The sequence below is a fragment of the Cricetulus griseus genome (genome assembly GCF_003668045.3).
Source record: "Cricetulus griseus strain 17A/GY chromosome 1 unlocalized genomic scaffold, alternate assembly CriGri-PICRH-1.0 chr1_0, whole genome shotgun sequence".
NCBI classification, from domain to species: domain Eukaryota; kingdom Metazoa; phylum Chordata; class Mammalia; order Rodentia; family Cricetidae; genus Cricetulus; species Cricetulus griseus.
In genome coordinates, this window is record NW_023276806.1 from 231,392,883 (window position 1) to 231,415,699 (window position 22,817).

A 22,817-nucleotide genomic window follows, 5' to 3' on the forward strand; every position below is an offset into this window, starting at 1 on the left:
TGGGCGAGCGCGGCGCCGAAGCCGGACCCGGAGCAGGGCAAGGCCGGGCGGAAGTCGCTGCGCCTCGCCGCCTTGGTTACCGCGTGCCCCGCCCCCTTACGTCATCGCCGCGAGCCCGCGCGCAGCAGCCCGCGCGGCGGCGCCGGAGAGACCGCGGGCCCGGGCGCCGCCCCCTCAGGTGAGGGCTTCGTCTCGCGTCCCTCGCGCCTTCCCCGCGCCGCCGCCGCCGCCGCCGCCGCCGCCGCCGCTTCCTCCTCCTCTGGCCGCCCGGATCGCGCCGCGCGGGCGCAGCCGCCGTCTCCGCCCGCCGGACCCCGAGGTTGGCTGACCTATCCGCACTGGGCATGGGGGTCGGGAGCCAGCGCCTGGGCGTCGCAGGGAGCGCTCTGCCGTCTCCGGGCTGAGGTACCCCAGGCTCTGGCGTCTGGACCTTGGGCAAAGGCGGGAATGCCGGCCGCGATAACGAGCCGGAGGTGGACGGCAGGCTCGCAGGGACGGGGCCGGGCCGGGCCGGCGGCGGCGGCGGCCGGCGGGCGGGCCTGCTGCAGGGACGGACGGAAAGGCGTTGGGCGGCGGTGAGTGTTGAGCGCTGGCCGCGGAGGGTGATGTGTGTCCTGGGTTCTGCCCCTCAACCAGGAGCCAGCATGTTGGTGATCCCGCCAGGACTGAGCGAGGAGGAGGAGGCGCTGCAGAAGAAATTCAACAAACTCAAGAAAAAGGTGAGGGCGGGTGCTGGGCCAGCCCCCTGCGCAGGCCGAGGACACCCGGGTGGGTGTGAGGCGACACCCGGAGCGCAGCTCCACCAGCATTGCCCAGCCCTGGTTTGAAATCCCCCCCCCCCCGTTTCTATTCAGTCCCCCGTGCACTTGTCATGTTCCTGTGGGTTTAGTACCACCCAACAGCTGCGGATGGTCGCGTTTGCATTCCCAGTTCCATTCACTGCGTTTTGAAGCATCAGATGCCCAAGCTAAAGCCACCTTCCTGTGTAATCTACTCCCCCCTTTCTGAAATCTGACCTCTCCCCACACCCCCCCTTCAGACACAGCCTCACACTTTAGCCCAGGCTGGACTGACACTATGTAACTTTGGGTAGCCTGGAACACTTCTGCCTGAACCACGCTCTTCTGGCTTCTATACTATTTACACAGAGGAACGTCAGCCATGTCTGTCCATGTTCTGTACCTTCCTCCCTCCCACTTTGTCTTCTTTTGTTTCAGTTTTTTTCCTTTGAAGCAGGATCTCAGTACACGGCCCAGGTTGATCCTCAGCTCCTGGGTTGGTGGGATCTTCCCACCTCAGCTTCTCTGAGGAGCTGCCGGTGCACACACAATACTCGACCCTCAGGTCACCAACAGTGCTTCTAAGTAATCTCTCGATTCACTCATTCCTACAAACCCTCAGAACAGGGATTTGCTTGGCTGTTTTGGGGGGCACACTTGATCCATTGAAAACACCTCAAAGGTTTCACGTTGTATATAGAACAAAGCCCTGAAATCTGTGCTCAGCATCCCTGTCAAAAAGACAGAATTACTCTTAAAACAGGCATCCTGGTGGCCAAGTGTTGGTGGTGCACACCTTTAATCCCAGCACTCAGGAGGCAGAGACAGGTGGATCTCTGAGTTTGAAGCCAGCCTGGTCTACACAGTGAGTTCCAGGACAAGCTCCAAAGCTACACAGAGAAACCCTGTCTTGAAAAACAAACAACAACAACATATCCCATGGCCTTTTCTCTGCGTTTTTACCACCCTGTTTTCGTTTATCTAAAATATCTTTTTGTCTGTGTTGCATAAATTCTACTCAGTTCCCAGTTTAAGAGCTTGCTTTCAGCTGTGATTGGTTAGTACCTTTGATTATTCTTGGCTATCAGTCTATAGTGGTTATATTTCCTGGATTAGGAACTAGGTGTTTCTTTTTCTTTTTTTTTTTTTTTTTTGGAGACAGGGTTTCTCTGTGGCTTTGGAGGCTGTCCTGGAACTCCCTCTTGTAGATCAGGCTGGTCTCGAACTCACAAGAGATCCGCCTTCCTCTGCCTCCTGAGTGATGGGATTAAAGGCATGTGCCACCAACGCCTGGTGTGTTTCACTTTTTGTACAACCTCATTAAATATGTGGAAGATAGGTGGGTAAAATCCCCAAGGAAGCCGTTTAGGGCTTATTTGCAGGTTTCTATGGTAGGGCTTAGAGTTTTTTCTTTTGTGTTTTTTTTTTTGTTTTGTTTTTTTGTTTTTTTTTTCAACTTCCAATGTAGACTAGAGAGCCTTTGGATGCCATGGTTTGGTTAGGTCAAATGTTGTTGGCATCATGATGATGCGGAGACTCCACGCACCACTCCAGGACAAGGACACCATATGTACGGCCCCTGGAATGATGCACGTAAGAGACCAGCACCTTGGTTGACAAACCTCTTCTGGTTAATCTCTCTCCCTCCCAGAAAAAAGCATTGCTCGCTCTCAAGAAGCAAAGTAGCAGCGGCACCACCAGCCAGGGTGGCGTCAAACGCTGTAAGTGGTGGCGATGGAGTCCAGGGAGGGTACAGTGTGGGGCTGCCGGCCCTCCCCCACAGCCAGCATAACTCCTCCCTTCTTCCCCGTTCCCCAGCACTGTCAGAGCAGCCAGTGGTGGACACAGCCACAGCAACAGAACAGGCCAAGCAGCTGGTAAAGTCAGGAGCCATCAGCGCCATCAAGGCTGAAACGAAGAACTCAGGCTTCAAACGCTCTCGGACCCTAGAGGGGAAGTTAAAGGTGAGCACTGGAAGGTGGTTTGCGCACCTTTGATGTCCTGAGAGCCCCTCCAAGCCAGAAGGGAGATAGGTTTACCAGAAATCATGTGTATTCAGATCCGAGCAAGTTGTGCTGTTCTGAGGTTTAGGGTGTTTTTTCTGCCTTTAGTCTTTTATTATTATTATTATTATTATTCCTTTCTCACTGTTCCCCTAGGCCAGTCTCCAACTCATAAGCTCAAATGACACACCAGTCTCAGCCTCACAAGCAGCTGGGGCTAGAGGGGCATGCCACCATACGCTGTTGGAGCATTAGGTTTCTTATCTGTTACTCAGGAAACCTAGGTGGCTCCTACGTTTCTGTTTTCCACATTGGTGCTGCTAGGGTGGGATTGAGGGTTGAGTAAACCAAACCCTTATTTTAAAATAGCATAGCAAGCCAGGTGGTGGCAGCACGCCTTTAATCTCGGCACTCGGGAGGCAGAGACAGGCAGATCTCTGTGAGTTCAAGACCAGCCTATCTACAGAGCAAGTGCCAGGATAGACTCCAAAGCTACACAGAGAAACCCTGACTCGAAAACAAACAAAAAGACAAGCATCATCGCTGGGCGTTGGTGGCGCACGCCTTTAACCCCAGCTCTCAGGAGACATAGGCAAAAACCAAAGAAAAAACCAAGGGGAAAAAAAAAAAGACCAGCATCATCAAGAGAAGCCAAGAAGAGAGGGAAGAGGAACTCTGCTGGTCCACACTAACATGGGTGTCTATCCCTTCCCAGGACCCTGAGAAGGGGCCTGCCCCCACTTTCCAGCCGTTCCAGAGGAGCGTATCTGCTGATGAGGACCTGCAGGAGGTAAATGGCCGGGGTTGAAGACAAAAGACCCACAGATTTTGGATCCCGTTCGAGCACCTGGGAATCATATTAATTGTTCTTTATCTTCTTTTTCCCCCCCTCAGTCATCCAGACGTCCCCAAAGGAAATCTCTATATGAAAGGTTAGAGAGAAGCCACAGTTTGCTGTGGGGTCAGTGGCCAGAGTCATTGGAAGGTTCAGGGCTGGAGTGGAAGGAGCAGGCTGCAGGCGGAGTGTGTCTGTAAGAAGATGGAGCCCCCTTGTCCTTACTGTCTGCCTCTCCCCAGCTTTGTGTCTTCTAGCGATCGGTTGCGGGAACTGGGACCAGATGGAGAAGAATCAGAGGGCCCCGGGGCTGGTGATGGCCCACCCCGAGGTTTTGACTGGAGCTACGAAGAACATGGTGGTGCCCGCTCCTCAGCGTCCCCTCCCCGAAGCCGCAGCCGCGACCGAAGTCATGAGAGGAGCCGAGATAGGGACCGGGACAAAGACCGAGACAAAGACCGGGATAGAGACAGAGACCGTGACAGAGATAAAGACAGAGACCGGGACAGAGACAAAGACAGAGACCGGGACAAAGATAAAGACCGGGATCGAGACAGAGACCGCGAACGGGACCGAGAGCGCGAGGGCCCTTTCCGCAGTGCGTGCTTTTGGCCAGGGTTAGGTGGGCCCTGCTAAAGAGGGGGGTGACTGGGACTCAGTAGTGAATGACTGTAATTCCTGACCCACAGGGTCAGACTCATTCCCCGAAAGGAGGGCCCCTCGGAAGGGGAACACACTTTATGTGTATGGAGAGGACATGACGCCCACCCTCCTCCGAGGGGCCTTCTCTCCCTTTGGAAACATCATTGACCTCTCCATGGACCCACCCAGAAAGTAAGGACGAGCCTCCTGGGGAGGGAGCTGTGTGGGGACACTAGGGCCATGGACCACTACTGATCCCGCTTTTTCTCACCTCAGCTGTGCCTTCGTCACCTATGAAAAGATGGAGTCTGCAGATCAGGCCGTTGCTGAGGTTGGGACTTCTCAGACCCCTCCCTCCTGTCCCTCCTGTCCACCTCTTCTCCCGACTGAGAAAAACTCTGTCCTCAGAGCCCTGTCTGGTCCCCTGGCTCCCTGTAATGCCCACCTCTGTCCTCCCATTGTATCCCACAGCTCAATGGGACCCAGGTGGAATCCGTGCAGCTCAAAGTCAACATAGCCCGCAAACAGCCCATGCTGGATGCTGCTACTGGCAAATCTGTCTGGGGTTCCCTTGGTAAGGATGGGATTCTTCCCTCATCTCCTCTCTACAGCACACTACTCCCTAGAGTGCTAAGGGTGAAGGTTTGCGCTAGGCAGCTGATAGAGAATTGCCAGGCTGTCTGTCGAAGGGGAGGGAAGGGGAGGGGAGGGGAGTGACTGGCATGGGGAGTAGAGCAAGAACCATGTTGCCCCCTCTGAGCTGGGGTGGTGTCAGAACTTGAAATTGTGAGTCTGGAACCATCAAGAAATGGGAATTGTAGAGAAAAGGGTGACCCAGGACTGGTTTGGGGGATCAAGTACGTTAAGAAGCTGGCTGGGCTCTGTCTCCAGCAATCCTGGCCTGCCAGGAGGAAGTGGCAGCTTCATTGAAGGAGCCATGAGGCATCCCCCGAGAGCAGCCCCAGAAGCCCTGGGCCATGGACCCAGGCTCTGAGGAGGAGGGGCAGTCAGCAGAGGCAGAGTACAGGACCAGAGTTGGGGGGGGGGGTGCTGCCTCTGGCACCACAGGTGTAGGATGGAACCTTTGGCTGAGGAGTGTAAGGAAAGAGCAGCTGAGCACTTGGGATCTGAGGGTTCCACAGAAGACGTGTGTGGGGTTCCTCAGTGTGGACAGCCCACTCTGCCTGAAACAGATTTTCAGAGCAAGAGGCCCTGCAGACACCAGGAAGGAACCAGAATCGACCAGGATACCGGCAAGGGCCACAGAGATGTTCTCATCTTTAATTTCATGTATTTCATGATTTCATCATTCACATGTCTCACGCACAGTAACAAGGTTCTGCGTTCTCTAAGCCATAGTGAGACTCTGGCCACCAGGGGGCAGCATAAGCACTGGTAGGCCAAGGCCAGGGCGGAGATAATCAGACTCAGACCTCAGGTCTAACCTGTGAGCTGCTTGACATCTTAATTGTCCCTTTCCTCCCTCCTCAGCTGTCCAGAACAGCCCTAAGGGCTGCCACCGGGACAAAAGGACCCAGATTGTGTACAGTGACGATCTGTAGGAAACCTGTGGATGGCTTTTAGGACACGAAGCTGGATTCCTTGTGCCTCGTATGCCCCCAAGCTGGTCTCAGTAAAATCCTGGGGCAGAAGTTCCCTCACCCCCTTCAGCCTCTAGTCTTTCAACACTTGGGATCGGGGTTAAACCTTCAAAAGTGGCTGTCAGTGTTGATGTTACTTGTAGCAACATGACCAGTGCACACCCCCTGACCCCTTACCCCCAAAAGATGAAGAATACAGTCCTTATCGCAGCTGTTTTAATTTGACCCTCGCCCCTCCCAGCCGGAAGCCCCTCATAGGAAACCCAAATCCTCATCTTTGAGTTTCTCCTTGAGCCAGGGGAGCACCTGGAAAAGGTTGACATGGAAGTCCCGGGCATGAGCAGGTACCATCTGTTGCCGCCTCTGCCCTTTACAGACATCCACTACGCCCCAGCTGATGACACCGACCTGTGCAGGTGAAGGGTGCCATGGGTCACTTGACACTTCATAATCCCATAAAGCAGCCAAGCTGACCCAAAACAGTACACCAGGGGCCCAGCTCGCACTGTCTTCCTTGGTGCACATAGGCCAGATGCTTGGCTTATAGTCAGCCACGTGCATCAAGCGTTCCTTTTTGTGGTATATGTGGCCCCTGGGCGTCTCCCCCACAGACTCACTTGAATAAAGCGGCTCCTCTTGTGAACAATGAGAGGACCCCCAGAATCTCCTGTGGAAGAGAGAAGCTGTAGGGAAAGACGGCTGGGCCCTGTGGGCTTCACCATAGCCAGAGAGCCACCTCACCTTTGCAAGTATTGGGGTCAGCATAGGGGTCCACCCCGCCAGTGCAGAGGAACCTGGGGGTGACCACCTCAGACACATCCTTGACCTTGTCATAGCCTTGTGCCCTCAGAGCATCTCTCTCACAGCTGGCTTTCTGTAGGGGAGAAAGGGTATGATGACTAGAGCTTGCTTGGGAGGGAGCAGGCCTAGGTGGCCTCTCTAGGAGCCCCTTCTCACCTTGTCCCCATTCTTGATGTAGACCTCCTTCCGAGTCAGCTTCCTCCCTTCTTCAGACACGAACAGAGCTTTGACGTCCTTCACGGGGAGCAACTCCTCCTCTGGATGAGTGACAGGGTCATGCTGTCTCCCCACCCATCATGTCTCTCATGTCTCATCCATCATCTGTCTCTTGGGCCCTTCTTAAGAGCTAGGCCCTGTGTTGAGCATAGTCTACTCCCTCTGTGACCCCTGTGTCTTGGCTCTCAGCCTCGTCCTGCCCCAGACCACGCCTTACTGTGCTGCTTGCAAGTGGCTGTCTGAGGAAGCCGTAAGGCTCGGGTGGTTCCCTCCGTGCAGGGGAGACAGATGGGCCTGTTGAGGAGATGGGGACAGTCAGGCAGCAGATACCCTGCCTGCCCTGTGCCCAGTGCCCTGTGCTTCCAGCCCGCCTTCCCCAGCTCCTCAGGGACCTGGCCCTACTCACCTGAGAGTCTGGTCATACTTCAGCTTGGTCTTGAGCTTGATGAGGGCCACATCGTAGTCATAGAACTCAGGGATTCCTTGTGCCTTCTTCTCATTGATGTTGTAATTGGGGTGAAACAGGACCTCTTCGATCTCCAGGTCCTGCTTCTTCCCTCCTGTATGGGTTTATGTACATAAGCAGCCTGCTGGCTCTAGCCCCTGTCACCACTTGAGTTCTGTGGTCCCCGACCTTGGGTGTAAGGACAGGTCAGGCACAGGGTGCTTCCTGGAGATGAGATGCACCCTTACCTACGTTGACCTTGATGGAGTGTTTCTGATCTTCCACTGTGAAGCAGTGTGCTGCCGTCAGCACAAAGTACTCAGACACCACGGCCCCCATGCAGTTCTCGTGGCCTTTCAGTGGGCGCTGGAGGAGAACCAGTGTCGTGTTAGCCTTGGGGTGGGTGGGTGTGTGTGTGCACACTACTGGAGGTTGGCTCCATACATGCTACGACAGCACTCCATAGCCCTCCCCCCTCTCTGTTTCTGCCTGCCTTGCTGTGTAGCCCTGGCTGACCACAAACTTCCAGCAGCTGGGGGTACCGACCGTACATGCCCCCTCCCCCAGCTTCCTTTTTCCATTTCAGTTTCATAAGTTATTGGTGCCGACCCTGAACTCACTATAGCCCAAGCGGGCTGTGAATCTCTGCCCTGCCTCAACTTCTGAACAGCTGGGACTACAGACCTGGCTAGTGTGTACATTTATTTCATCGCCCTCCACAAGTCCCCACTGCTGGGATGCTCACAGTGACTGAGATCTTGGCCTGCCATGGCTGCTTGTGGTAGTCCGTGCCTTTCTTGTGTTCCCACACCATGCCGCAGAGACCCAGAGATTTGGTTTCATCTGGCAGAGAAAGAATGTTGAAGGCTCAAGTCTTGGCAGCCATCCTCGTTGGATCCTTCCTCCAACAAGGAGGAAGAAGAGTGGTTCCCTGTGTTAGATGGGGAACCCCTGTGGCGTAGTGAGAAAAGCCAGTAAGACCAGTCTATCTGAGGATTGAGCACTGTAGACCCAGTCTGGGTGCTGCCTTCTTTCCTCTGAGCCTGTCTTGGCCTCAGTTTCCACATCTGTTCAAATGAACTCTTAGAGTTTAATGATTGTGAGACCAGGAAGTAAAGAACGTCAGGAAACAAGAAAGACACTGGGGTGAGCGGGAGGAAAGGATTGGGGGAGCCAGTCTGCCAGGGCTTCAGGGTGAGGGGAGTCAGTGACCTGCGTCTGCATCTTCCTACCAATCATCTGGTAGAAAACGTCCTCCAGGCTCTCCATGTCCTTGACTTTGAACACATGCTGCTCGTTGTCCTTTTTGGAAGCCAAGGCATTGATGTTCGCGGAGTCCACCAGAGGCCCGACCCCAAACACATACACATCTGAGGCAGACAAAGAAAGGGTGAGGGCCCACGTCCTGAGGAGTGAGAGTGCTGGATCCCAGCCAGGTCACTCACCCAAATAATCTTCCCGGGGATTTTTGCGATCCCTGCCAATGTCCAGCAGGTTTCGGATCTCCTCAATGACAGTGACAGGGTCTCCACCCATGTTGTACAAGCCTGTGGAAAACATGGAGACCATGAAAGTGGGCCCAGACACTGGCTGGACTTGAGGACTAAACACTGGCACGGATGGGAGGATGGCAGGGTAGGAGAAAGGTCTCACCATCAGTCATGATGATGATGACATGGCGGGTTCGATTCCAGCCTTCCGGTGGGACATCCTCTGCCCAGCTCATCATGCTGTACACAGCCTGGAGAGCCTTCTTGGTGTTGGTCCCTGACTTCAGCTTGTGGTCTGTAGAGGGAGTCAACACCTTGCCTGATCTTCCATCCTGGAGCCTTGGGAGCCTATGACAACTGAGATCCCATATTCTTTAACATTTGTTTCGCCTATGTAGACAGTGCTGGCCTTGAACTCAAAAAGATCCACCTGCCTTTTGAATGTTGACATTAAAGGCGTGCACCACCAAGCCCAGCCAATCTTTACCTTTTGGGTTGTCACCCACTTGCCCTTGGCTCTCCCAGCCTTCCCAGCAATCTCATTGCTCAAGGACACTTTCCGTCAACTTCTTCACCATCTCTAGAAGAGCCCCGAGCCTCTGACCACCGCAACCCCTAGGTGCACCTCCCACCTTGCCCTTCCCTGACCTCTGACCTTCATAACTGATTTGGTTGAGCTTCTCTGTGACCCAGTCTGCATCACTGCTCTTTTCATCAGACACTCTCACCAAGACTTTGGGGACTGTGGCATAGGTCACTAGACCATACTTTGGCCTCACCCCGTAGCTGGCCACCTGTGGGTGAGCAAGAGGTCACTGTGTTAGAAGACAGGGAGGAGGCGGATCTGGGGACACAGGACCAGGCTTGTAAGAGGAGTGAGGTCCAGACTGGGGCCCTCTCTTCAAAGGGAGGCAAAGCTCTGTTCTACCTTCTCAATCAAGTTCGCGAGACAGCGCTTGGCCCCCGTGAAGTTGCTGGCCCCGATGCTGTCTGATCCATCCAGCACCAGGTAGATATTCATGGAGCCCGAGGGGTCCAGGATGATCTTCCTCTTCTGTTGTTCCCCTGGGCGCCATCAGAGACTCAGCTTCTGGTATGCATCGTCCCTGGCAGGTTCCCCACCCTTCCCCAGGCTTACACCCACCCTCCCTCCTTGTTCTCAAACCTGGACTATGCCCATCCTCGGCATCGACTCCTTCTATGGTCTCTGTCAGGGAGGATAGGAACGCCTCGGCCACCTCTTGAGGGGTGTCATACATGAAGGAATCTAGGGATGGCCAGAGAGTAGGTCAGATGTGGGGAGGGCCAAGGACACACTGACAGGGTGCTGGGATTTCAAGACAGGAGAGGCTTAGAGTTTAGCAAACCTACAGGGAGGTTTGGGAGGTGTGAGGAAGGAGCTAAGGCGGTGGTGAGAAAACTGTCCTCATATGAGCAGCAGGGAAGAGCTGACCCACAGACGGCTCAAGAGTCACCTTGGCAGGAAGGCTCTGTCCCGCTCCATGAACCGCCTTCCTGGCATGCTCGCTGCTGGGAGCCACGCAGGACAAGGCCCCTGCTGCAGTGATAAGTAACAGTGTCTTCAAGTCGGTACTGGCTGCCCACCTTCCTCGTGCCAATGGGAATACCCGGGTTGGGACAGTATCCCGCTGCAGAGACATGAGGACAACTGGAGTGCCCAAATCCCAGGGAGAAGCCGTCAGGGAGAGGGTAAAGTCGGGGTGACCTGTTTCTCACCTCCATCGTCACAGATAGCTGTTTGTCCGTCCCACCGGCCATTCACCTGGCAGGTGCGATTAGCAGAGCCCCGGAGAGTGTAGCCATCATAGCATTGAAAAGAAATCTGGTCACTCAGGTTGTAGTAGGGGGACCGGGGCCAGTATTCCCCATTTTCAAAGTCCTGTGGCCGTGGGCAGCGTATTGCTTTAGGAAAGACAGGTAAAAGTCACCGAGGTCAGTTTCTAGTTCCTTCGTGCTGCTGAGAAACAGTGCTGGCCTGGTCCCCTCAACCTGCTGTCCCTCCTTGTGTTTTGGGGATTGTTTTGTTTTGAGACAAGCGCTCATGTAGCCTAGGCTGGCTTCAAACTCACAGTGAAGCCGAAGATGACTTCGAGCTTCTGACCCTCCCGCCCTACCGACCTCCTGGGTGCCCAAATTGCAGGCATGCACCACCACACCTGTTTCATAAAATACTGCTTTGTGTGCGTGCTACCAACTGCCTGCCTTGAAGAAACACTTCCCCATTGCCCACCCTCAGAGCTGTGCCCACCGCTCAGCCTGCCAGTCACACGGTCGCCCCCACCTGCCCTGTCCCTGCCACCCACTCCTCACGCTCCCAAGCCTCCATCCAACCTCTGCACTCTGCCTTCTTGACAATCTTTTGGTCTCGAGTCTGCAGGGCGCTCCAGGAGCCTGTGGATCTGCAGGTTCGGGTCTGTACAGGGTACGGGTAGAAGCCAGAGGGACACAGGTACTCCAGAGCCAGACCACCTTGGAGAAGCTGGAAGGAGCCACCTTTGATATCTACTCCTTCCAGAGAGCAGGAGGTCTGGGGCCGGGCTGCAAGCACTGGAGTTGTGCTCACACCTGTGGAGAAAGGCTGGTGAAGCCTGGCCCCAGAAGGCCGAGGACAGATGCTGGGGATGAGGCGTCCTTTGCTTACCTCCAGAGGAGAGGGCTAAGACCAAGAGGACCAGGCAGAGTTGAGGACTCAGATTGTTACCCATCGTCAAGGAGAATGAAAGGGAGGCCAGTGGCCGAAAGCCCTCTCCAGTTCACTGTGGGTGTCTACTTGACTCGCTGTCCAAACTGAAACTGCGGCGCTGGGCCTGGCTACACCCTTTCCCACAGGCCCTGAGCCTTTTATGCAATCGGCTCTGGCACCTGCAGTTTGGCTGGCCTGCCCTATGCAGACACTGCTTTCCGGGAACATTCATGAAGGAGGGCCCCCGTTGAGCTGCCAACTGAGGAAACAGAAACTATCCCAACTCTTTACTGACCAAGGTCCAGAACCTCCCTTTCAGAGCCCCCCGAGCCCCCAGACCCTCCGAACAAGCCCAGACCACCCCCTTAGAGGCTGCCTTCCCGTGGACTGTGTGACACGGAGCAGAGTCCAGCCGCTGTTTGTGCAGCGGGGTCTCTGACCTTCCTGGAATCTCTCTGGCCTCCCCACCCCCAAGACATAAGACAGTCAGATGTGGAAATCATTGGCTTTTATTAATTTCATAACTGGGAAATTCCATGTGAGGGTGAAAAGCACAAGTCATGCACTCTAGGGAAAGGTTTGCACACAGGCAGGGCAAGAAGGACGGACGGACAGTGATCCCGGTACAACCCGGGGAGTTCCCCAGCTTGAGTGAGGACACTCGGAGGTAGTAGACAGGAGGGTCAGAACACTAAAGGAATCAGTGACCATGTCAAAGGGGCAAAAAGTTCAGGACCCCCTCCAGGTGCTGCCTCAGCCAGGGCTGCAGGCGGAAGAGATTGATGTGGAAATCTCGAGGCTCGACACCCGGAGGAGGAGACTTCCTGCGGGAGTTCTTGTTGGAGGAGCCGAGACAAGGGTCATAAAGACCCCAGCTCACCAGGGCCACCTGGGGGAAGAGACCACAGGGTTGCAGAGAGTGGCAGCCCCACTCCAAGACTGGACCTGTCTGTCCCTCTAAAAGCCCCCACCTGACCCAGCAAGAAGCCCTTCTTGTACCCTGCCTGGCAGCCAGCCCCCTCCAAGTCCCGCTTCCCACCTGGAAAAACCTGTATTTCCGCTCAACGAAAACCGCGCCCCCCGACTCTCCTGCAGGCAAAAGAGGGGACAAGAGATGGGTGGTCACCCACGGCAGCAGCAAGGTAGCTTCTCCCGGGCAGGCGTGCAGGGATGGCCTTTTTACCTTTGCAGGGATGGTCCTCCTCCTCCTCCAGCCCACTGCATAAGAACTGGTCTGTCACCACCTCACTGACGTCTGTCAAGCCGGGGAAGAGGTTTTTGTTCTGGGAGACGGCCTGGATACAGCTTGTCCGCTGCAATGTGGAGAGCAGGAGAGAAGAACGCACCAGGAGACATTAGGCAGACCAGCAAGGCCCTGGAGAAGGGGGACCCCAGGCAGGGCTGGGCATTCTGGGAGTTGCCTCCAGGGGGCCCTTTACTGAGATCTCACCTCTAGTCCTGTCCTGAGGTTAACATTCAGTTTGTTCCCGTTCAGAGCCACAAAATGTGCAGGGATTTTCTGCTGTTTCAGAAATTCTGTCTCTGCCATCGGGGAGAAGGCAGTGTCAGTACCAGCCTCCTTACCCAGAGCCAGCGCATCCAGCTTGAGGACTGCAGCCCTGGCCCTACCAGCACATCCAAACTCTGGCCCCAACTCACCCCCAACCTCAAGCCTTCAGGACTCACCATGCTCTCTGCAGCTGCCACCTTGGGATCTCCGAAGAGCCACGTTGGCCTCCACAGTGCAAGGAAGGCAGATTGGCCTGGGGGCGAAAGGTGAATTGAATGTCACACAGGCCCCGCCTCAGTATCCCCCCTGGTACTTTCCAGAGCCCTGCCCTCTGTAGGGTGCCCTCCCACCCCGGGCTCAGGCACCTGGCATGGGTGGACATTTTCACTTTCTGGGCCAGCTTCAGCAGGGCAATATCGTCAGCATAGAACTCTGAGATGCCCTGGCTCTGCTTTGCACGGACATCAAACCCTGGGGCGATTATCGCCTTCTCCACAAGGAACTCTTTGCCGTGATGAGAGCTGGGATCCCCTGGGAATGGCGGCAGATTAGGGTGGACCAGAAGAAACCAAAGGCTGAGGAGAGCCAGTGATGACTCTGGCCTCAGGGTGAGGGGCCTGCGACAGCTCCTGACTTACCCACGATGACTCTCCACAGGTGGCGGTCCTCCATCTGGGTGTCATGGAAGCAGTGAGCTGCTGTCAGCACCCACTGGTCAGAGATAAGGGACCCCCGGCAAGTCTCCTTGCTCTTGGGCTACAGGGAACAGATAACAATCAGTGTTTGATGTGTCTGGCAGTTTTCTGCTCTGTAATCCAGGCACCACCCGCCCCTCCTTCCTGATACCTTAAAGGTGACATGCCAAGGTGTTCTCTCCTGGTCAGACGCATTGACTGACATGTTCCCCACCCCACAGATGGTATCCGTGAGCTTGGAGACATCTGTGGGTGAAGACCAGGTCGGGAAGGAGGTAGGTGATGGTACAGGTCCAGGCTGGCAACTCTGAACCCCCAGCTGACTCCCCCGTCTGCTCTGTGCTGCAGAGGACAAAGCTTCGCTTACCCAGCATATGCTCAAAGACCTGTTGCACTGCCTGTGCGTTCTGCAAGATGAAGGCGTGCCTCTCGCCGTCCTTCTTGGACCCCAGCTCGTTCAGTTCTTTCCAGTCCACATCCAAGCTGCCCACTCCAATAGCATAGATGTCTGATGGGAAGGAGGGAAGACACCAGAGCCCGTAGTTGAGAGGCCACCCAAGACATGAAGCGGGTCCTTGAGTTCACCAAGCCAACAAAGACCTGAATTAGGTGGGCTCTGCCTCCTTCACCCCTGTCCGGCTTCCTCTCCTCTTGCCAACACCACCAGACCCCAACCCTGCACAGACGGCTTCCTAGGAGGTCCTCACACCCGAAGGCACACTTCCCTCCGGCTTCTGCTGCAGCTGCACCTATGGCTGGGACACTCTCCCCCAGGGATCCACACAGCTCTTTGTGATCAAGGTCTTCTAGACCTGCAACGCCCCAAACCCGCCCACGCATCCCTACTGGACTTCGTGGCATGGCACTGGGCACCTATGGCTCTCTGGATGAACGACTGCCTTGTTTGTTTTGTGCATTGCCTCAGTGGGTAGAACTGTCTTTCCCAGAAGAAAGTGTTCAAGTTCCATCGTGAATGTGACCTGCATTAGACACAGGGTTTTTTTGGGGGGGATGAGGGTGTGTGGGGTAGAGACAGGGTCTCTCTGTGTAACAGCCCTGACTGTCTTGGAACTCTCTCTGTAGACCAGGCTGGCCTTGAACTCATAAATCGGCCTACCTCTGCCTTCCAAGTGCCGGGATCAAGAGTGTGTGCCTCCACGGGGGAAACAGGGTCTTTTGCTTGGTATTAGCAGCACTCAGGAGGTGGAAGCAGGAAGATCAGGTGTTCAAAGCCAGACTCAACTACCTAATGAGTTAGAGGCCAGCACAGGCCTATCCCAAAAATAAAGCAAAAGAGGGCTGGAGAGCTGGCTCAGCTGCCAAAAGTGCTTGCTGCTCCTGCAAAGGACCTGAGCTCATTCTCGGCACCCACTGCCACAACTCCAGTACCAGGGGAGGTGATGCCCCTCTCCTAGCCTGTAAGGGCACTCACACTCAAATGGCATACTCTCTCTCTCTCTCACACACACACACACACACACACACAGAGAGAGAGAGAGAGAGAGAGAGAGAGAGAGAGAGAGAGAGAATGAGAGAGAGATAAAAACAAACATATTTATAATAAAAGAAATCAGGGCTGGGGATATAGCTCAGTGGTAGAGAGCTTGCTTGGTAGGCACAGCCCTGCAGTAAATATATAGGAAATCTGAACCCAAGCATAACTAGCTGAACACCGTGGGAACAAGACAGAGTTGGGGTGAAGACAGAGATGGAGGTTGGGGTCTAATGGCCACAAACCAAGGACACCTGTAGCCACCAGGCCTCCACATAGCAAAACCCCATCTCAAAAAGAAAACAAGAAAAAAAGTTTGTTGTTTTCTAGTCATAGGTCAGCACACTTTGGGGCCACTCTAAACCTGAGGAGTTATTTTTTCCTTCAGCAGCTTCGCCTGCCAATGCGTCACCTAGGTGTCCACTGTTGAAGGGACACGGAGGGGACAGTCCCTACTGGGAAGCCAGGGCAGTTCTTCCTGCAAAGCTTCCTGAAATATGAGACGGTAATGGCGTGGCGACCGGCAGTGCTGAGCAGCTCTCTGCCGCAGATCACATCTCCGTTGGCATCGTGTCTTACCCGCCCTTACCCGCCCACGAAAGCAGGTCCAGTACCGGTGGCATCACTCATCACAGACGAAGCAGCAGCCCTGGCCCCCCTTCTGGAGATGGCACCAGGGTGGGGACCATGGACCACCAGAGTTGGTACCCAACTCTTCCATGTGATACTCAGCCACTGTCACACAGAACTTCCGGGAAACCCGCATGGCTCAGAGTCAGTGCTAAGTGACAGGGGAACCCCCGCCCCCGCCCCGCCCCGCCCCTCCTGACAGCTTAGATGAGGCAGAGCCTCACCCAGATAGTCGTTTCTGTTCTGATTGATGTCCAGGAGACTCCTGATGTTGTCAACTGCTGGCTTGGGGGACCCACCCATGTTGGACTTTCCTAGAACAGAGAAGGAAAGAACGCTCCATGTGAGGTGACTTCAGTATTCCTCACAGCCCTAGAAACATGGGGAACACTCAGCCACTTTAAAACATGCTGTTTGGGCCGGGCGTTGGTGGCCCACGCCTTTAATCCCAGCACTCAGGAGGCAGAGTCAGGCGGATCTCTGTGAGTTCGAGGCCAGCTGGTCTCCAGAGCGAGTTCTAGCCAGGGCAACACAGAGAAACCCCATCTCAAAACCAAACAAACAAAAAGACCAAGTGAGTCCCCCAGTGGCAGAAAGACAACCAGAACACAAACTTCAGAACGTATGCCACCACCCCCCACTGCTGCCCACCTCCTCCTGCAGCAGAGAGGGGGCACCCACCGTCTGTCAGCAGGATAATGGCGTGGCGAATCTCATGCCAGGCAGCGGCCCCCATGTTGAAACGGGCTATCATGTTATTCATCATGAGGTAGACGCTGTGCAGAGCCTTGTGAATGTTAGTGCCAGAGGCATTTTCATGATCTGGAATATACCAGAAGAAAGAGCTCTTGAAAGCAAAAACAAACAACAAAAACTCTCTACCTGCTGCCTGGGAATGGAAGATCTTTCTGTTTGAGAGACCACTGGAAATGCAAATTGTCAGTGTCTGACAAACTCAGATAGTTTGAATGTCTTTTCAAACACTTTGGTTTTTCTATCTTAACAATGTTCATTGCAGAAACAGATCTCTGTGAATTTGAGGCCAGCCTCATCTACAGAGCAAGTGCCAGCGCTACACACTGGCACTTTTTTTTTTTTTTTTTTTTCGAGACAGGGTTTCTCTGTGTAGCTTTGGAGCCTATCCTGGCACTCCCTCTGGAGACCAGGCTGGCCTCGAACTCACAGAGATCTGCCTGTCTCTGCCTCCCAAGTGCTGGGATTAAAGGCGGACGCCACCAATGCCCTGCCGAGATCTTGTCTTAAAAATTAAATAAAAATGGAGACACTCGGGGGCTGGAGAAATGGCTCAGGGGTTAAGAGCACCAACTGCTCTTCCAGAGGTCCTGAGTTCAATTCCCAGCAACCACATGGTAGCTCACAACCATCTGTAATGAGATCTGGTGCCCTCTTCTGGTGTGCAGATATACATGGAAGCAGAATGTTGTACACATAATAAATAAATAAAATCTTTAAAAAAATGGAGATACTCCTCTAGTAATACTCAGTCTAAAACCACTACAGGCTCCCAAGATTTAAAGATGGAGTTTCCAAAGATTTTGCGGTGTTTCAGTTGTCTGGTGACACCCAGATAGGTTTCACACAGTGTGCAGGTGGACAGTGACAGGGAGGGTACAGTGTTGAGCCATGATGGGCATAGCATATGCCAGCAGATCTGGAAGGAGTTGAAGTCACGCATGTGTCGTGGAAAGCCATGAGGGGTGGAAGCTGAAATCCTACCATTGCCCCTGGACTCACATGCCCTAAGAATGATCTCTCTCTCTCTCTCTCTCCTCTCTCTCTCTCTCTCTCTCTCCTCTCTCTCTCCCTCCCTCTCTCTCTCCCTCCCTCCCTCTCTCCTTCCCTTCCTCCCTCCACCCCTCTCTCCCTGATAAAGTATCTCATGTAGTCCAGGCTGGTCTCAATTTCCATAGGTAGCCAAGGATGACCTAGGGTATGGGGATTATGTGTCGCTGGGGATGAAACCCAGGGCCTCGAGCTTGCTGGGCAAATGCTCACTGAGCTACATCTTCAGGCCCCTCCCCTCTGGTGTCTCTCTGCAGCTGCTCTGCACTCCAGCCTCACCCAGAGGGTGACAATCAAACCTTTATAGCACACTTTCTCCAGACTGCTGATCACCTCCATCCCATCCCGGGATTTCTCGCTCAGGACCGACAGGATGGTTTTGGGCTCGGAAGCAAAGGTGATGATAGCAACGCTGACCTTGATCTCAAAGCTGAAGATCTGTAGAGGGCAAGAGAGAAGTGGTATGGGGCAGGCGTTGCAAAACCAAACGAGAGCAGGCCAGAGAGATACAAAGAGCCTGTGCTGAGCTGACAGGCAGGGCCCTTATTAAGAAACTCAGCCTTGAAGAAGCCAAGGAAATGACCAATGCCAAGTGTGGGCTCCCACTGACGACTCCTCTTTTCACCCACACGTCAGCTCAGAGATGGTCCATGAGGGGCATGCCCATCTCACAGTCAAAGAAATCGAGCCTAGCCAGGCGGTGGTGATGCTTGTCTTTAGTCCCAGCACTCGGGAGGCAGAGGCAAGCGGATCTCTGTGAGTTCGAGGCCAGCCTGGTCTACAAAGCTACACAGAGAAACCCTGTCTCTAAAAACAAAACAAAAACAAAAAACATAAACCACATATGGAATAAAGATATGATCATACACACTGACCTCATGACTCTGGTGGCCTGGGGAGACTTCTAGAAGAAGGTGGGTGAGTGGGACTCTGAGCAAGGGAGGGAAACCAGCAGGGCTGGGAAGGTACCACTGCCCACAGGCTCTCAGTTTCTCACCCTGTCCACCATGAGGGTGGCGCTTTCCTTGAAGATCTCAAAGTCTTTCTGGGACACACTCTGAGATGCATCAAGCAGCAGATAAAGGTTCAGGCGACCCGAGCGCTGGATTTGGATTCTACGGCCCAGATTTTCTGGAGAAAACAAGAAGCAAAGCAATTCGATGCTCACCCCACCCCACCCTGGGCTCAGATGCCCACCTCTGCCCGGTGCTACAAGGGTCCTCCAGCTCCCAGCATCCAGGCAGTTTGTCTCTCTCCTGCTCCATCCAGGTCTCTCTCTTTTCCAATACTCACTCACCTGTCCTCTTCTGGGTCGGATTGGTGGCTCCAAGCAGGCTGGTGAAGGAGATGCCTAAGGCAGAGGCCACATCCTCAGGGAAGTCATAAGAGTACGGCTCTGTGGGAAGAGTCACGTGCGGGTCAGCCAGGACCAGGCCTGGGTGTGGAGTCCCAGGGGAACACGGAGGACACTCACGTCGGCAGATGGGTTCTGTCCCACTCCACATCCCATTGCTCTGACATTCCCTCTCCGCCGAGCCGGTCAGTACCAGATTTGAGGAGGAACACCGGTAACTGACCTTGTCCCCAAGGTCAAACTGTGAGCCTGTCCGTACTGTGCCCACTGAGGTGCCAGGATCGGGGCAGTGGCCGGCTGTAAGTGAACAAAGGCAGGTAAAAGGGCCTGGAAACCTCTGCCTGGCTCAACGACCTTGTGCTTCAGGCCACATTCTTCCTCCTTCAGACCCTCAAAGCCACCAAGGGTTCCTTTAGACACCAGACGCACCGGCTGGAGACCTTAAATAGCCCATAGCACTTGGAGTTCAAGGCCTCAGCCACCCCCTGGAGCACTCCAGGCCTGACCCAGGCATCATTTGCATTTCATAAACCACAAAGTAATTGGCCAAACACCATGAGAACGGTGGACCCTCAACCTAGAGATGACTCCAGGTACAGGGGAGAGAAAGCCAGAACTATGTTTAAACAGCTGGAATGTCCACTGTGGGAACCCTGAACAAAGCTGAAGTCCTCCAACTTATCACTCCAGAGGACGAAGTCTGTGAGGTCAGTTCTCAAAACCTCACTCTTTGTAGCCCCAAGCCAGACATCACTCAGATACACAACAGGACAATGAATAATAACTGTGTAAAGTGTTCATGTGATGGAATACTATGCAATTAAAAAGAGAGAAGCGCCGGGTGTTGGTGCGCACGCCTTTAATCCCAGCACTCGGGAGGCAGAGGCAGGTGGATCTCTGTGAGTTCCAGGCCAGTCTGGTCTCCAGAGTGAGTGCCAGGATAGGCTCCAAAGCTACACAGAGAAACCCTGTTGAGAGAGAGAGAGAGAGAGAGAGAGAGAGAGAGAGAGAGAGAGAGAGAGAGAAGCCTGAGCTCTTATGACAACAGTCATGATTCCCAAAAGCAAAGAACTGAGCAGAGGAAAATGAGACGGAGGCTGGAGAGATGGTTCAGAGGTTAAGAGCACTGGCTGCTCTTCCAGAGGACCTGAGTTCAATTCCCAGCACCCACACAGTGGCTCACAACCACAAGTAATGGCAGCTCTACGTAGAGCTGGCCTCAAACTCAGAGATCCCCCTGACTCTGCCTCGTGAGTGCTGGCACTAAAGGTATGCACAGCTGAATAAATACATATTTTTAAATTTTCCTACTGTGGAGTTTGGAGTATATCAGTGGTCGAGTGCTTGCCTGGCATTCCAGAAATCCCATCCGTAGACTCACACAAATTGCATACTTTAATACAGGGAGATACTGTGTTGAATTTAAAACAAATTGCATTCAAGTTTGAATAAATGGTTATTTGGGAAAGCCTCACGAGCATGAGTGAGGTGTCACTGGCTGGGTAGCTGGGTGAGGGTGTGTGTGGTCCTGCTACCTCGGGGATATGCCTTCTGTGCGATGGCCAGGCTGGATGTGGCAGTAAGCACTGGGTGGCTATGGCAGAAGATCAGGAGTTCACGGCAGTCTGCATTTGAAGCCAGCCTGTGTGGGAAGACCCACAGGTGGCTGAGCCAGGGCCAGGGCCTCAGGGACAGCACAGCACTGGCAGCAGCAGTCGGACTCTTCCCACAGCAACCCCTCTGCTCCCTTGGAAGATTGCTGAGTAGTTTCAGCCCCGTTGACCCACCTGGCACTCTTTGCTATTCCTCTTCCTTATTTTTTACCTTTTTATTTTTTTGGCTTTTCAAGACAGGGTTTCTCTGTGTAGCCCTGGCTGTCCTAGAACCCTCTCTGTAGACCAGGTTGGCCCAAAACTCACAGAGATTTTTTGAATATTATTATTTATGTGTATGTCTGTGTGACATCCTGACAAGAGCATTGGACCCCTGGAGCTGGAGTTGGTTGCTGGCAGGCATGAGCCGGATGCACTGAGAACTGAACCCTAACTGCTGAGCTGTCTCGACAGCCCCACTATTTCCATTTTGCAAATGTGAAAACTGAGGCAGGAAGGGTAAAGGCCCTGAGTCCAGCACTCGGCTCTCCATCTCTCTTGGGTCTTGTCTTCATGGGGCTAAGTACAAAGTGTTGTCAGGAGGCATTTAGAAAAGCAGACTAAACACTATAATCTGAACACTCTGGAACCTGAGATAGCACTGAGTTCAAGGCCACCCTGGGCTACAGAACGAGCCCCAGTTCAACCTGGGCTAGCGTGATACCCTGAGACCCAAACCAAAGGAAGGAAGGGAAGAAAGGGGGAGGGAGAGAGAAATTGGGGAGGGGGAAAGGGAGAAAGGAAAGGTTGAAGGTATGTAGAGCCATCGAGTCAGATGTGGAACCTAGCAGCAATTGCCTGGACCAGGCTCCCTGCAGGTCGGTGATGTGTGGCCCACAGACCTCAACCCACCCCAATCCAGGAGTATTACCATGCTACCAAGAAAGGCATCCTCCTGTCCCCACAAAAGCTTCTGCAGGGGCATCCCCTCCACCCCACCCCACTGAGAGCACTCACCCCACCCCACCCCACTGAGAGCACTCACCCACGAGAGCACTGAGAGCACTCACCCCACCCCAAGAGCACTGAGAGCACCCACCCCACTGAGAGCCCACCCCACCCCACCCCACTGAGAGCACTCACCCCACCCCCACCCCACTGAGAGCACTCACCCACCCCACTGAGAGCACTCACTCACCCCCATTGTCACACACTGCGGTCTCTCCGTCCCACAGGCCATTGAGACGACAGTAGCGTACTGGGGAGCCCCTCAGTGTGAAGCCATGGTCACACTGGAAGCTCAGGTTGCCACCCACAGGGTGAGACCCCAGCCGAGGGTTGTATATGCCGTTCTCAAAGGAAGCAGGAGCTGGACACCGAACAGCTGGAGGGAGAGAGAGAAGTCCGGCTGGGGCAGAGGATGGCTCAGAGGTTAAGAGCACTGACTGCTCTTCCAGAGGTCCTGAGTTCAGTTCCCAGCAACCACATGGTGGCTCACAGCCATCGTTATAAGCTCTGGCGCCCTCTTCTGGTGTGCAGATATACATGGAAACAGAATGTTGTATACATAATAAATAAATAAATAAAATCTTTAAAAAACAAAAAACAAAATCAGAGCCGGGCGGTGTGGCGCATGCCTGTAATTCCAGAGCTCGGGAGGAAGAGGCAGGTGGATTCTCTGAGTTTGAGGTCAGCTACACAGAGGAAAACCAAGAAAAAAGAAAAAAGTCAGAAAGGTTGGGCGCGTGGTGGTGTAATCTCAGCACGTGGGAGGCAGTGGCTGGTTGATCAACTGATGCAAGTTTGGGTCCAGCCTGGGCTACAGAGTGAGTTGAGTCTGCCTCAAAAAAAAAATCCCAAAAGCCAAACACGGTGGCTTATGTGAGTCAAGCCAGCACTGGAAAGATGGGACCCACAAGCAGGAGTTTGAGCTCGCCCTCAGTGAGTTCAAAGCTCACCTTTGAAACCAAAGCACGAGGGGTTGGCAGGCTTTAAAAAAAGTAATTAATCCAAAAAAAAAAAAAAAAAAAAAGGCTGGGAAAATTAACTCCACAGGAGAGTATAGTGAGACTCTAATTTCTATTTGCAGCACCAGAAAGTAGATTGAAACATAAGATTGCTGTTTCAGGCAGCTGGCTGAATGCTGTCAACTTAAAACAGCTCGGCCTGACTGACTGATAGCTGCCCACCTCAAGGGCTGTCTGTGGTCACCCCAGTCTCTCACC

At 53.9% G+C, this 22,817-nt stretch overlaps 3 protein-coding genes across 5 annotated transcripts in view; 1 reads left to right on the forward strand and 2 right to left on the reverse strand.

Moving 5' to 3' along the window:
• Positions 1–56: 56 nt before the first annotated feature.
• Nelfe (negative elongation factor complex member E) lies at positions 57–6,070 on the forward strand. Of its 3 annotated transcripts, none has more exons than XM_027388820.2 (11): positions 57–178; positions 637–719; positions 2,431–2,500; positions 2,598–2,743; positions 3,498–3,572; positions 3,677–3,714; positions 3,860–4,215; positions 4,307–4,451; positions 4,536–4,590; positions 4,731–4,833; positions 5,751–6,070. In XM_027388820.2, exons 2-11 carry the CDS (start codon positions 645–647, stop codon positions 5,819–5,821), a joined length of 1,134 nt encoding a protein of 377 aa, XP_027244621.1. In that variant the 5' UTR covers positions 57–178; positions 637–644; the 3' UTR covers positions 5,822–6,070. The 3 variants fall into 3 exon arrangements, with proteins under 3 accessions (XP_027244621.1, XP_027244620.1, XP_027244622.1); XM_027388819.2 differs by lacking the exon at positions 57–178 and adding an exon at positions 182–319; XM_027388821.2 differs by lacking the exon at positions 57–178 and adding an exon at positions 266–405.
• Positions 6,067–11,829, reverse strand: Cfb (complement factor B). Its single transcript, XM_027388809.2, has 18 exons — positions 11,475–11,829; positions 11,165–11,398; positions 10,550–10,735; positions 10,288–10,461; positions 9,978–10,079; positions 9,741–9,877; positions 9,468–9,606; positions 8,976–9,107; positions 8,768–8,869; positions 8,555–8,692; positions 8,068–8,165; positions 7,571–7,688; positions 7,284–7,437; positions 7,095–7,171; positions 6,818–6,918; positions 6,602–6,734; positions 6,478–6,527; positions 6,067–6,268 (listed from the first exon to the last, which is right to left on the reverse strand). Exons 1-18 carry the CDS (start codon positions 11,536–11,538, stop codon positions 6,113–6,115), a joined length of 2,295 nt encoding a protein of 764 aa, XP_027244610.1. The 5' UTR covers positions 11,539–11,829; the 3' UTR covers positions 6,067–6,112.
• A 178-nt stretch (positions 11,830–12,007) lies between these two features.
• Positions 12,008–22,817, reverse strand: part of C2 (complement C2) — a 12,093-nt gene continuing 1,283 nt past the window's right edge. The window contains exons 3-18 of the mRNA XM_027388810.2: positions 21,791–21,976; positions 19,121–19,297; positions 18,944–19,042; positions 18,644–18,777; positions 17,946–18,084; positions 16,525–16,665; positions 16,068–16,157; positions 14,089–14,229; positions 13,873–13,967; positions 13,665–13,782; positions 13,392–13,557; positions 13,203–13,279; positions 12,967–13,058; positions 12,700–12,829; positions 12,556–12,605; positions 12,008–12,405 (exon numbers count right to left, since the gene is read on the reverse strand). Of these exons, the coding sequence (XP_027244611.1) occupies positions 12,229–12,405; positions 12,556–12,605; positions 12,700–12,829; positions 12,967–13,058; positions 13,203–13,279; positions 13,392–13,557; positions 13,665–13,782; positions 13,873–13,967; positions 14,089–14,229; positions 16,068–16,157; positions 16,525–16,665; positions 17,946–18,084; positions 18,644–18,777; positions 18,944–19,042; positions 19,121–19,297; positions 21,791–21,976 (2,012 nt within the window). The 3' untranslated portion in view covers positions 12,008–12,228. The remainder of the gene's footprint in view (positions 12,406–12,555; positions 12,606–12,699; positions 12,830–12,966; positions 13,059–13,202; positions 13,280–13,391; positions 13,558–13,664; positions 13,783–13,872; positions 13,968–14,088; positions 14,230–16,067; positions 16,158–16,524; positions 16,666–17,945; positions 18,085–18,643; positions 18,778–18,943; positions 19,043–19,120; positions 19,298–21,790; positions 21,977–22,817) is intronic.

Excerpts from the sequence above, each read along its gene's own strand:
- Nelfe (XM_027388820.2), top strand. The coding sequence starts at position 645 with ATGTTGGTGATCCCGCCAGGACTGAGCGAGGAGGAGGAGGCGCTGCAG. Across the intron at positions 2,501-2,597 it reads CCAGGGTGGCGTCAAACGCT|CACTGTCAGAGCAGCCAGTG; the intron begins GTAAGTGGTGGC and ends CCCGTTCCCCAG. Across the intron at positions 4,216-4,306 it reads GCGCGAGGGCCCTTTCCGCA|GGTCAGACTCATTCCCCGAA; the intron begins GTGCGTGCTTTT and ends CCTGACCCACAG.
- Cfb (XM_027388809.2), bottom strand. The coding sequence starts at position 11,538 with ATGGGTAACAATCTGAGTCCTCAACTCTGCCTGGTCCTCTTGGTCTTA. Across the intron at positions 10,080-10,287 it reads GACAGAGCCTTCCTGCCAAG|ATTCCTTCATGTATGACACC; the intron begins GTGACTCTTGAG and ends GGCCATCCCTAG. Across the intron at positions 6,269-6,477 it reads AGAGGAGCCGCTTTATTCAA|GTCGGTGTCATCAGCTGGGG; the intron begins GTGAGTCTGTGG and ends TCACCTGCACAG.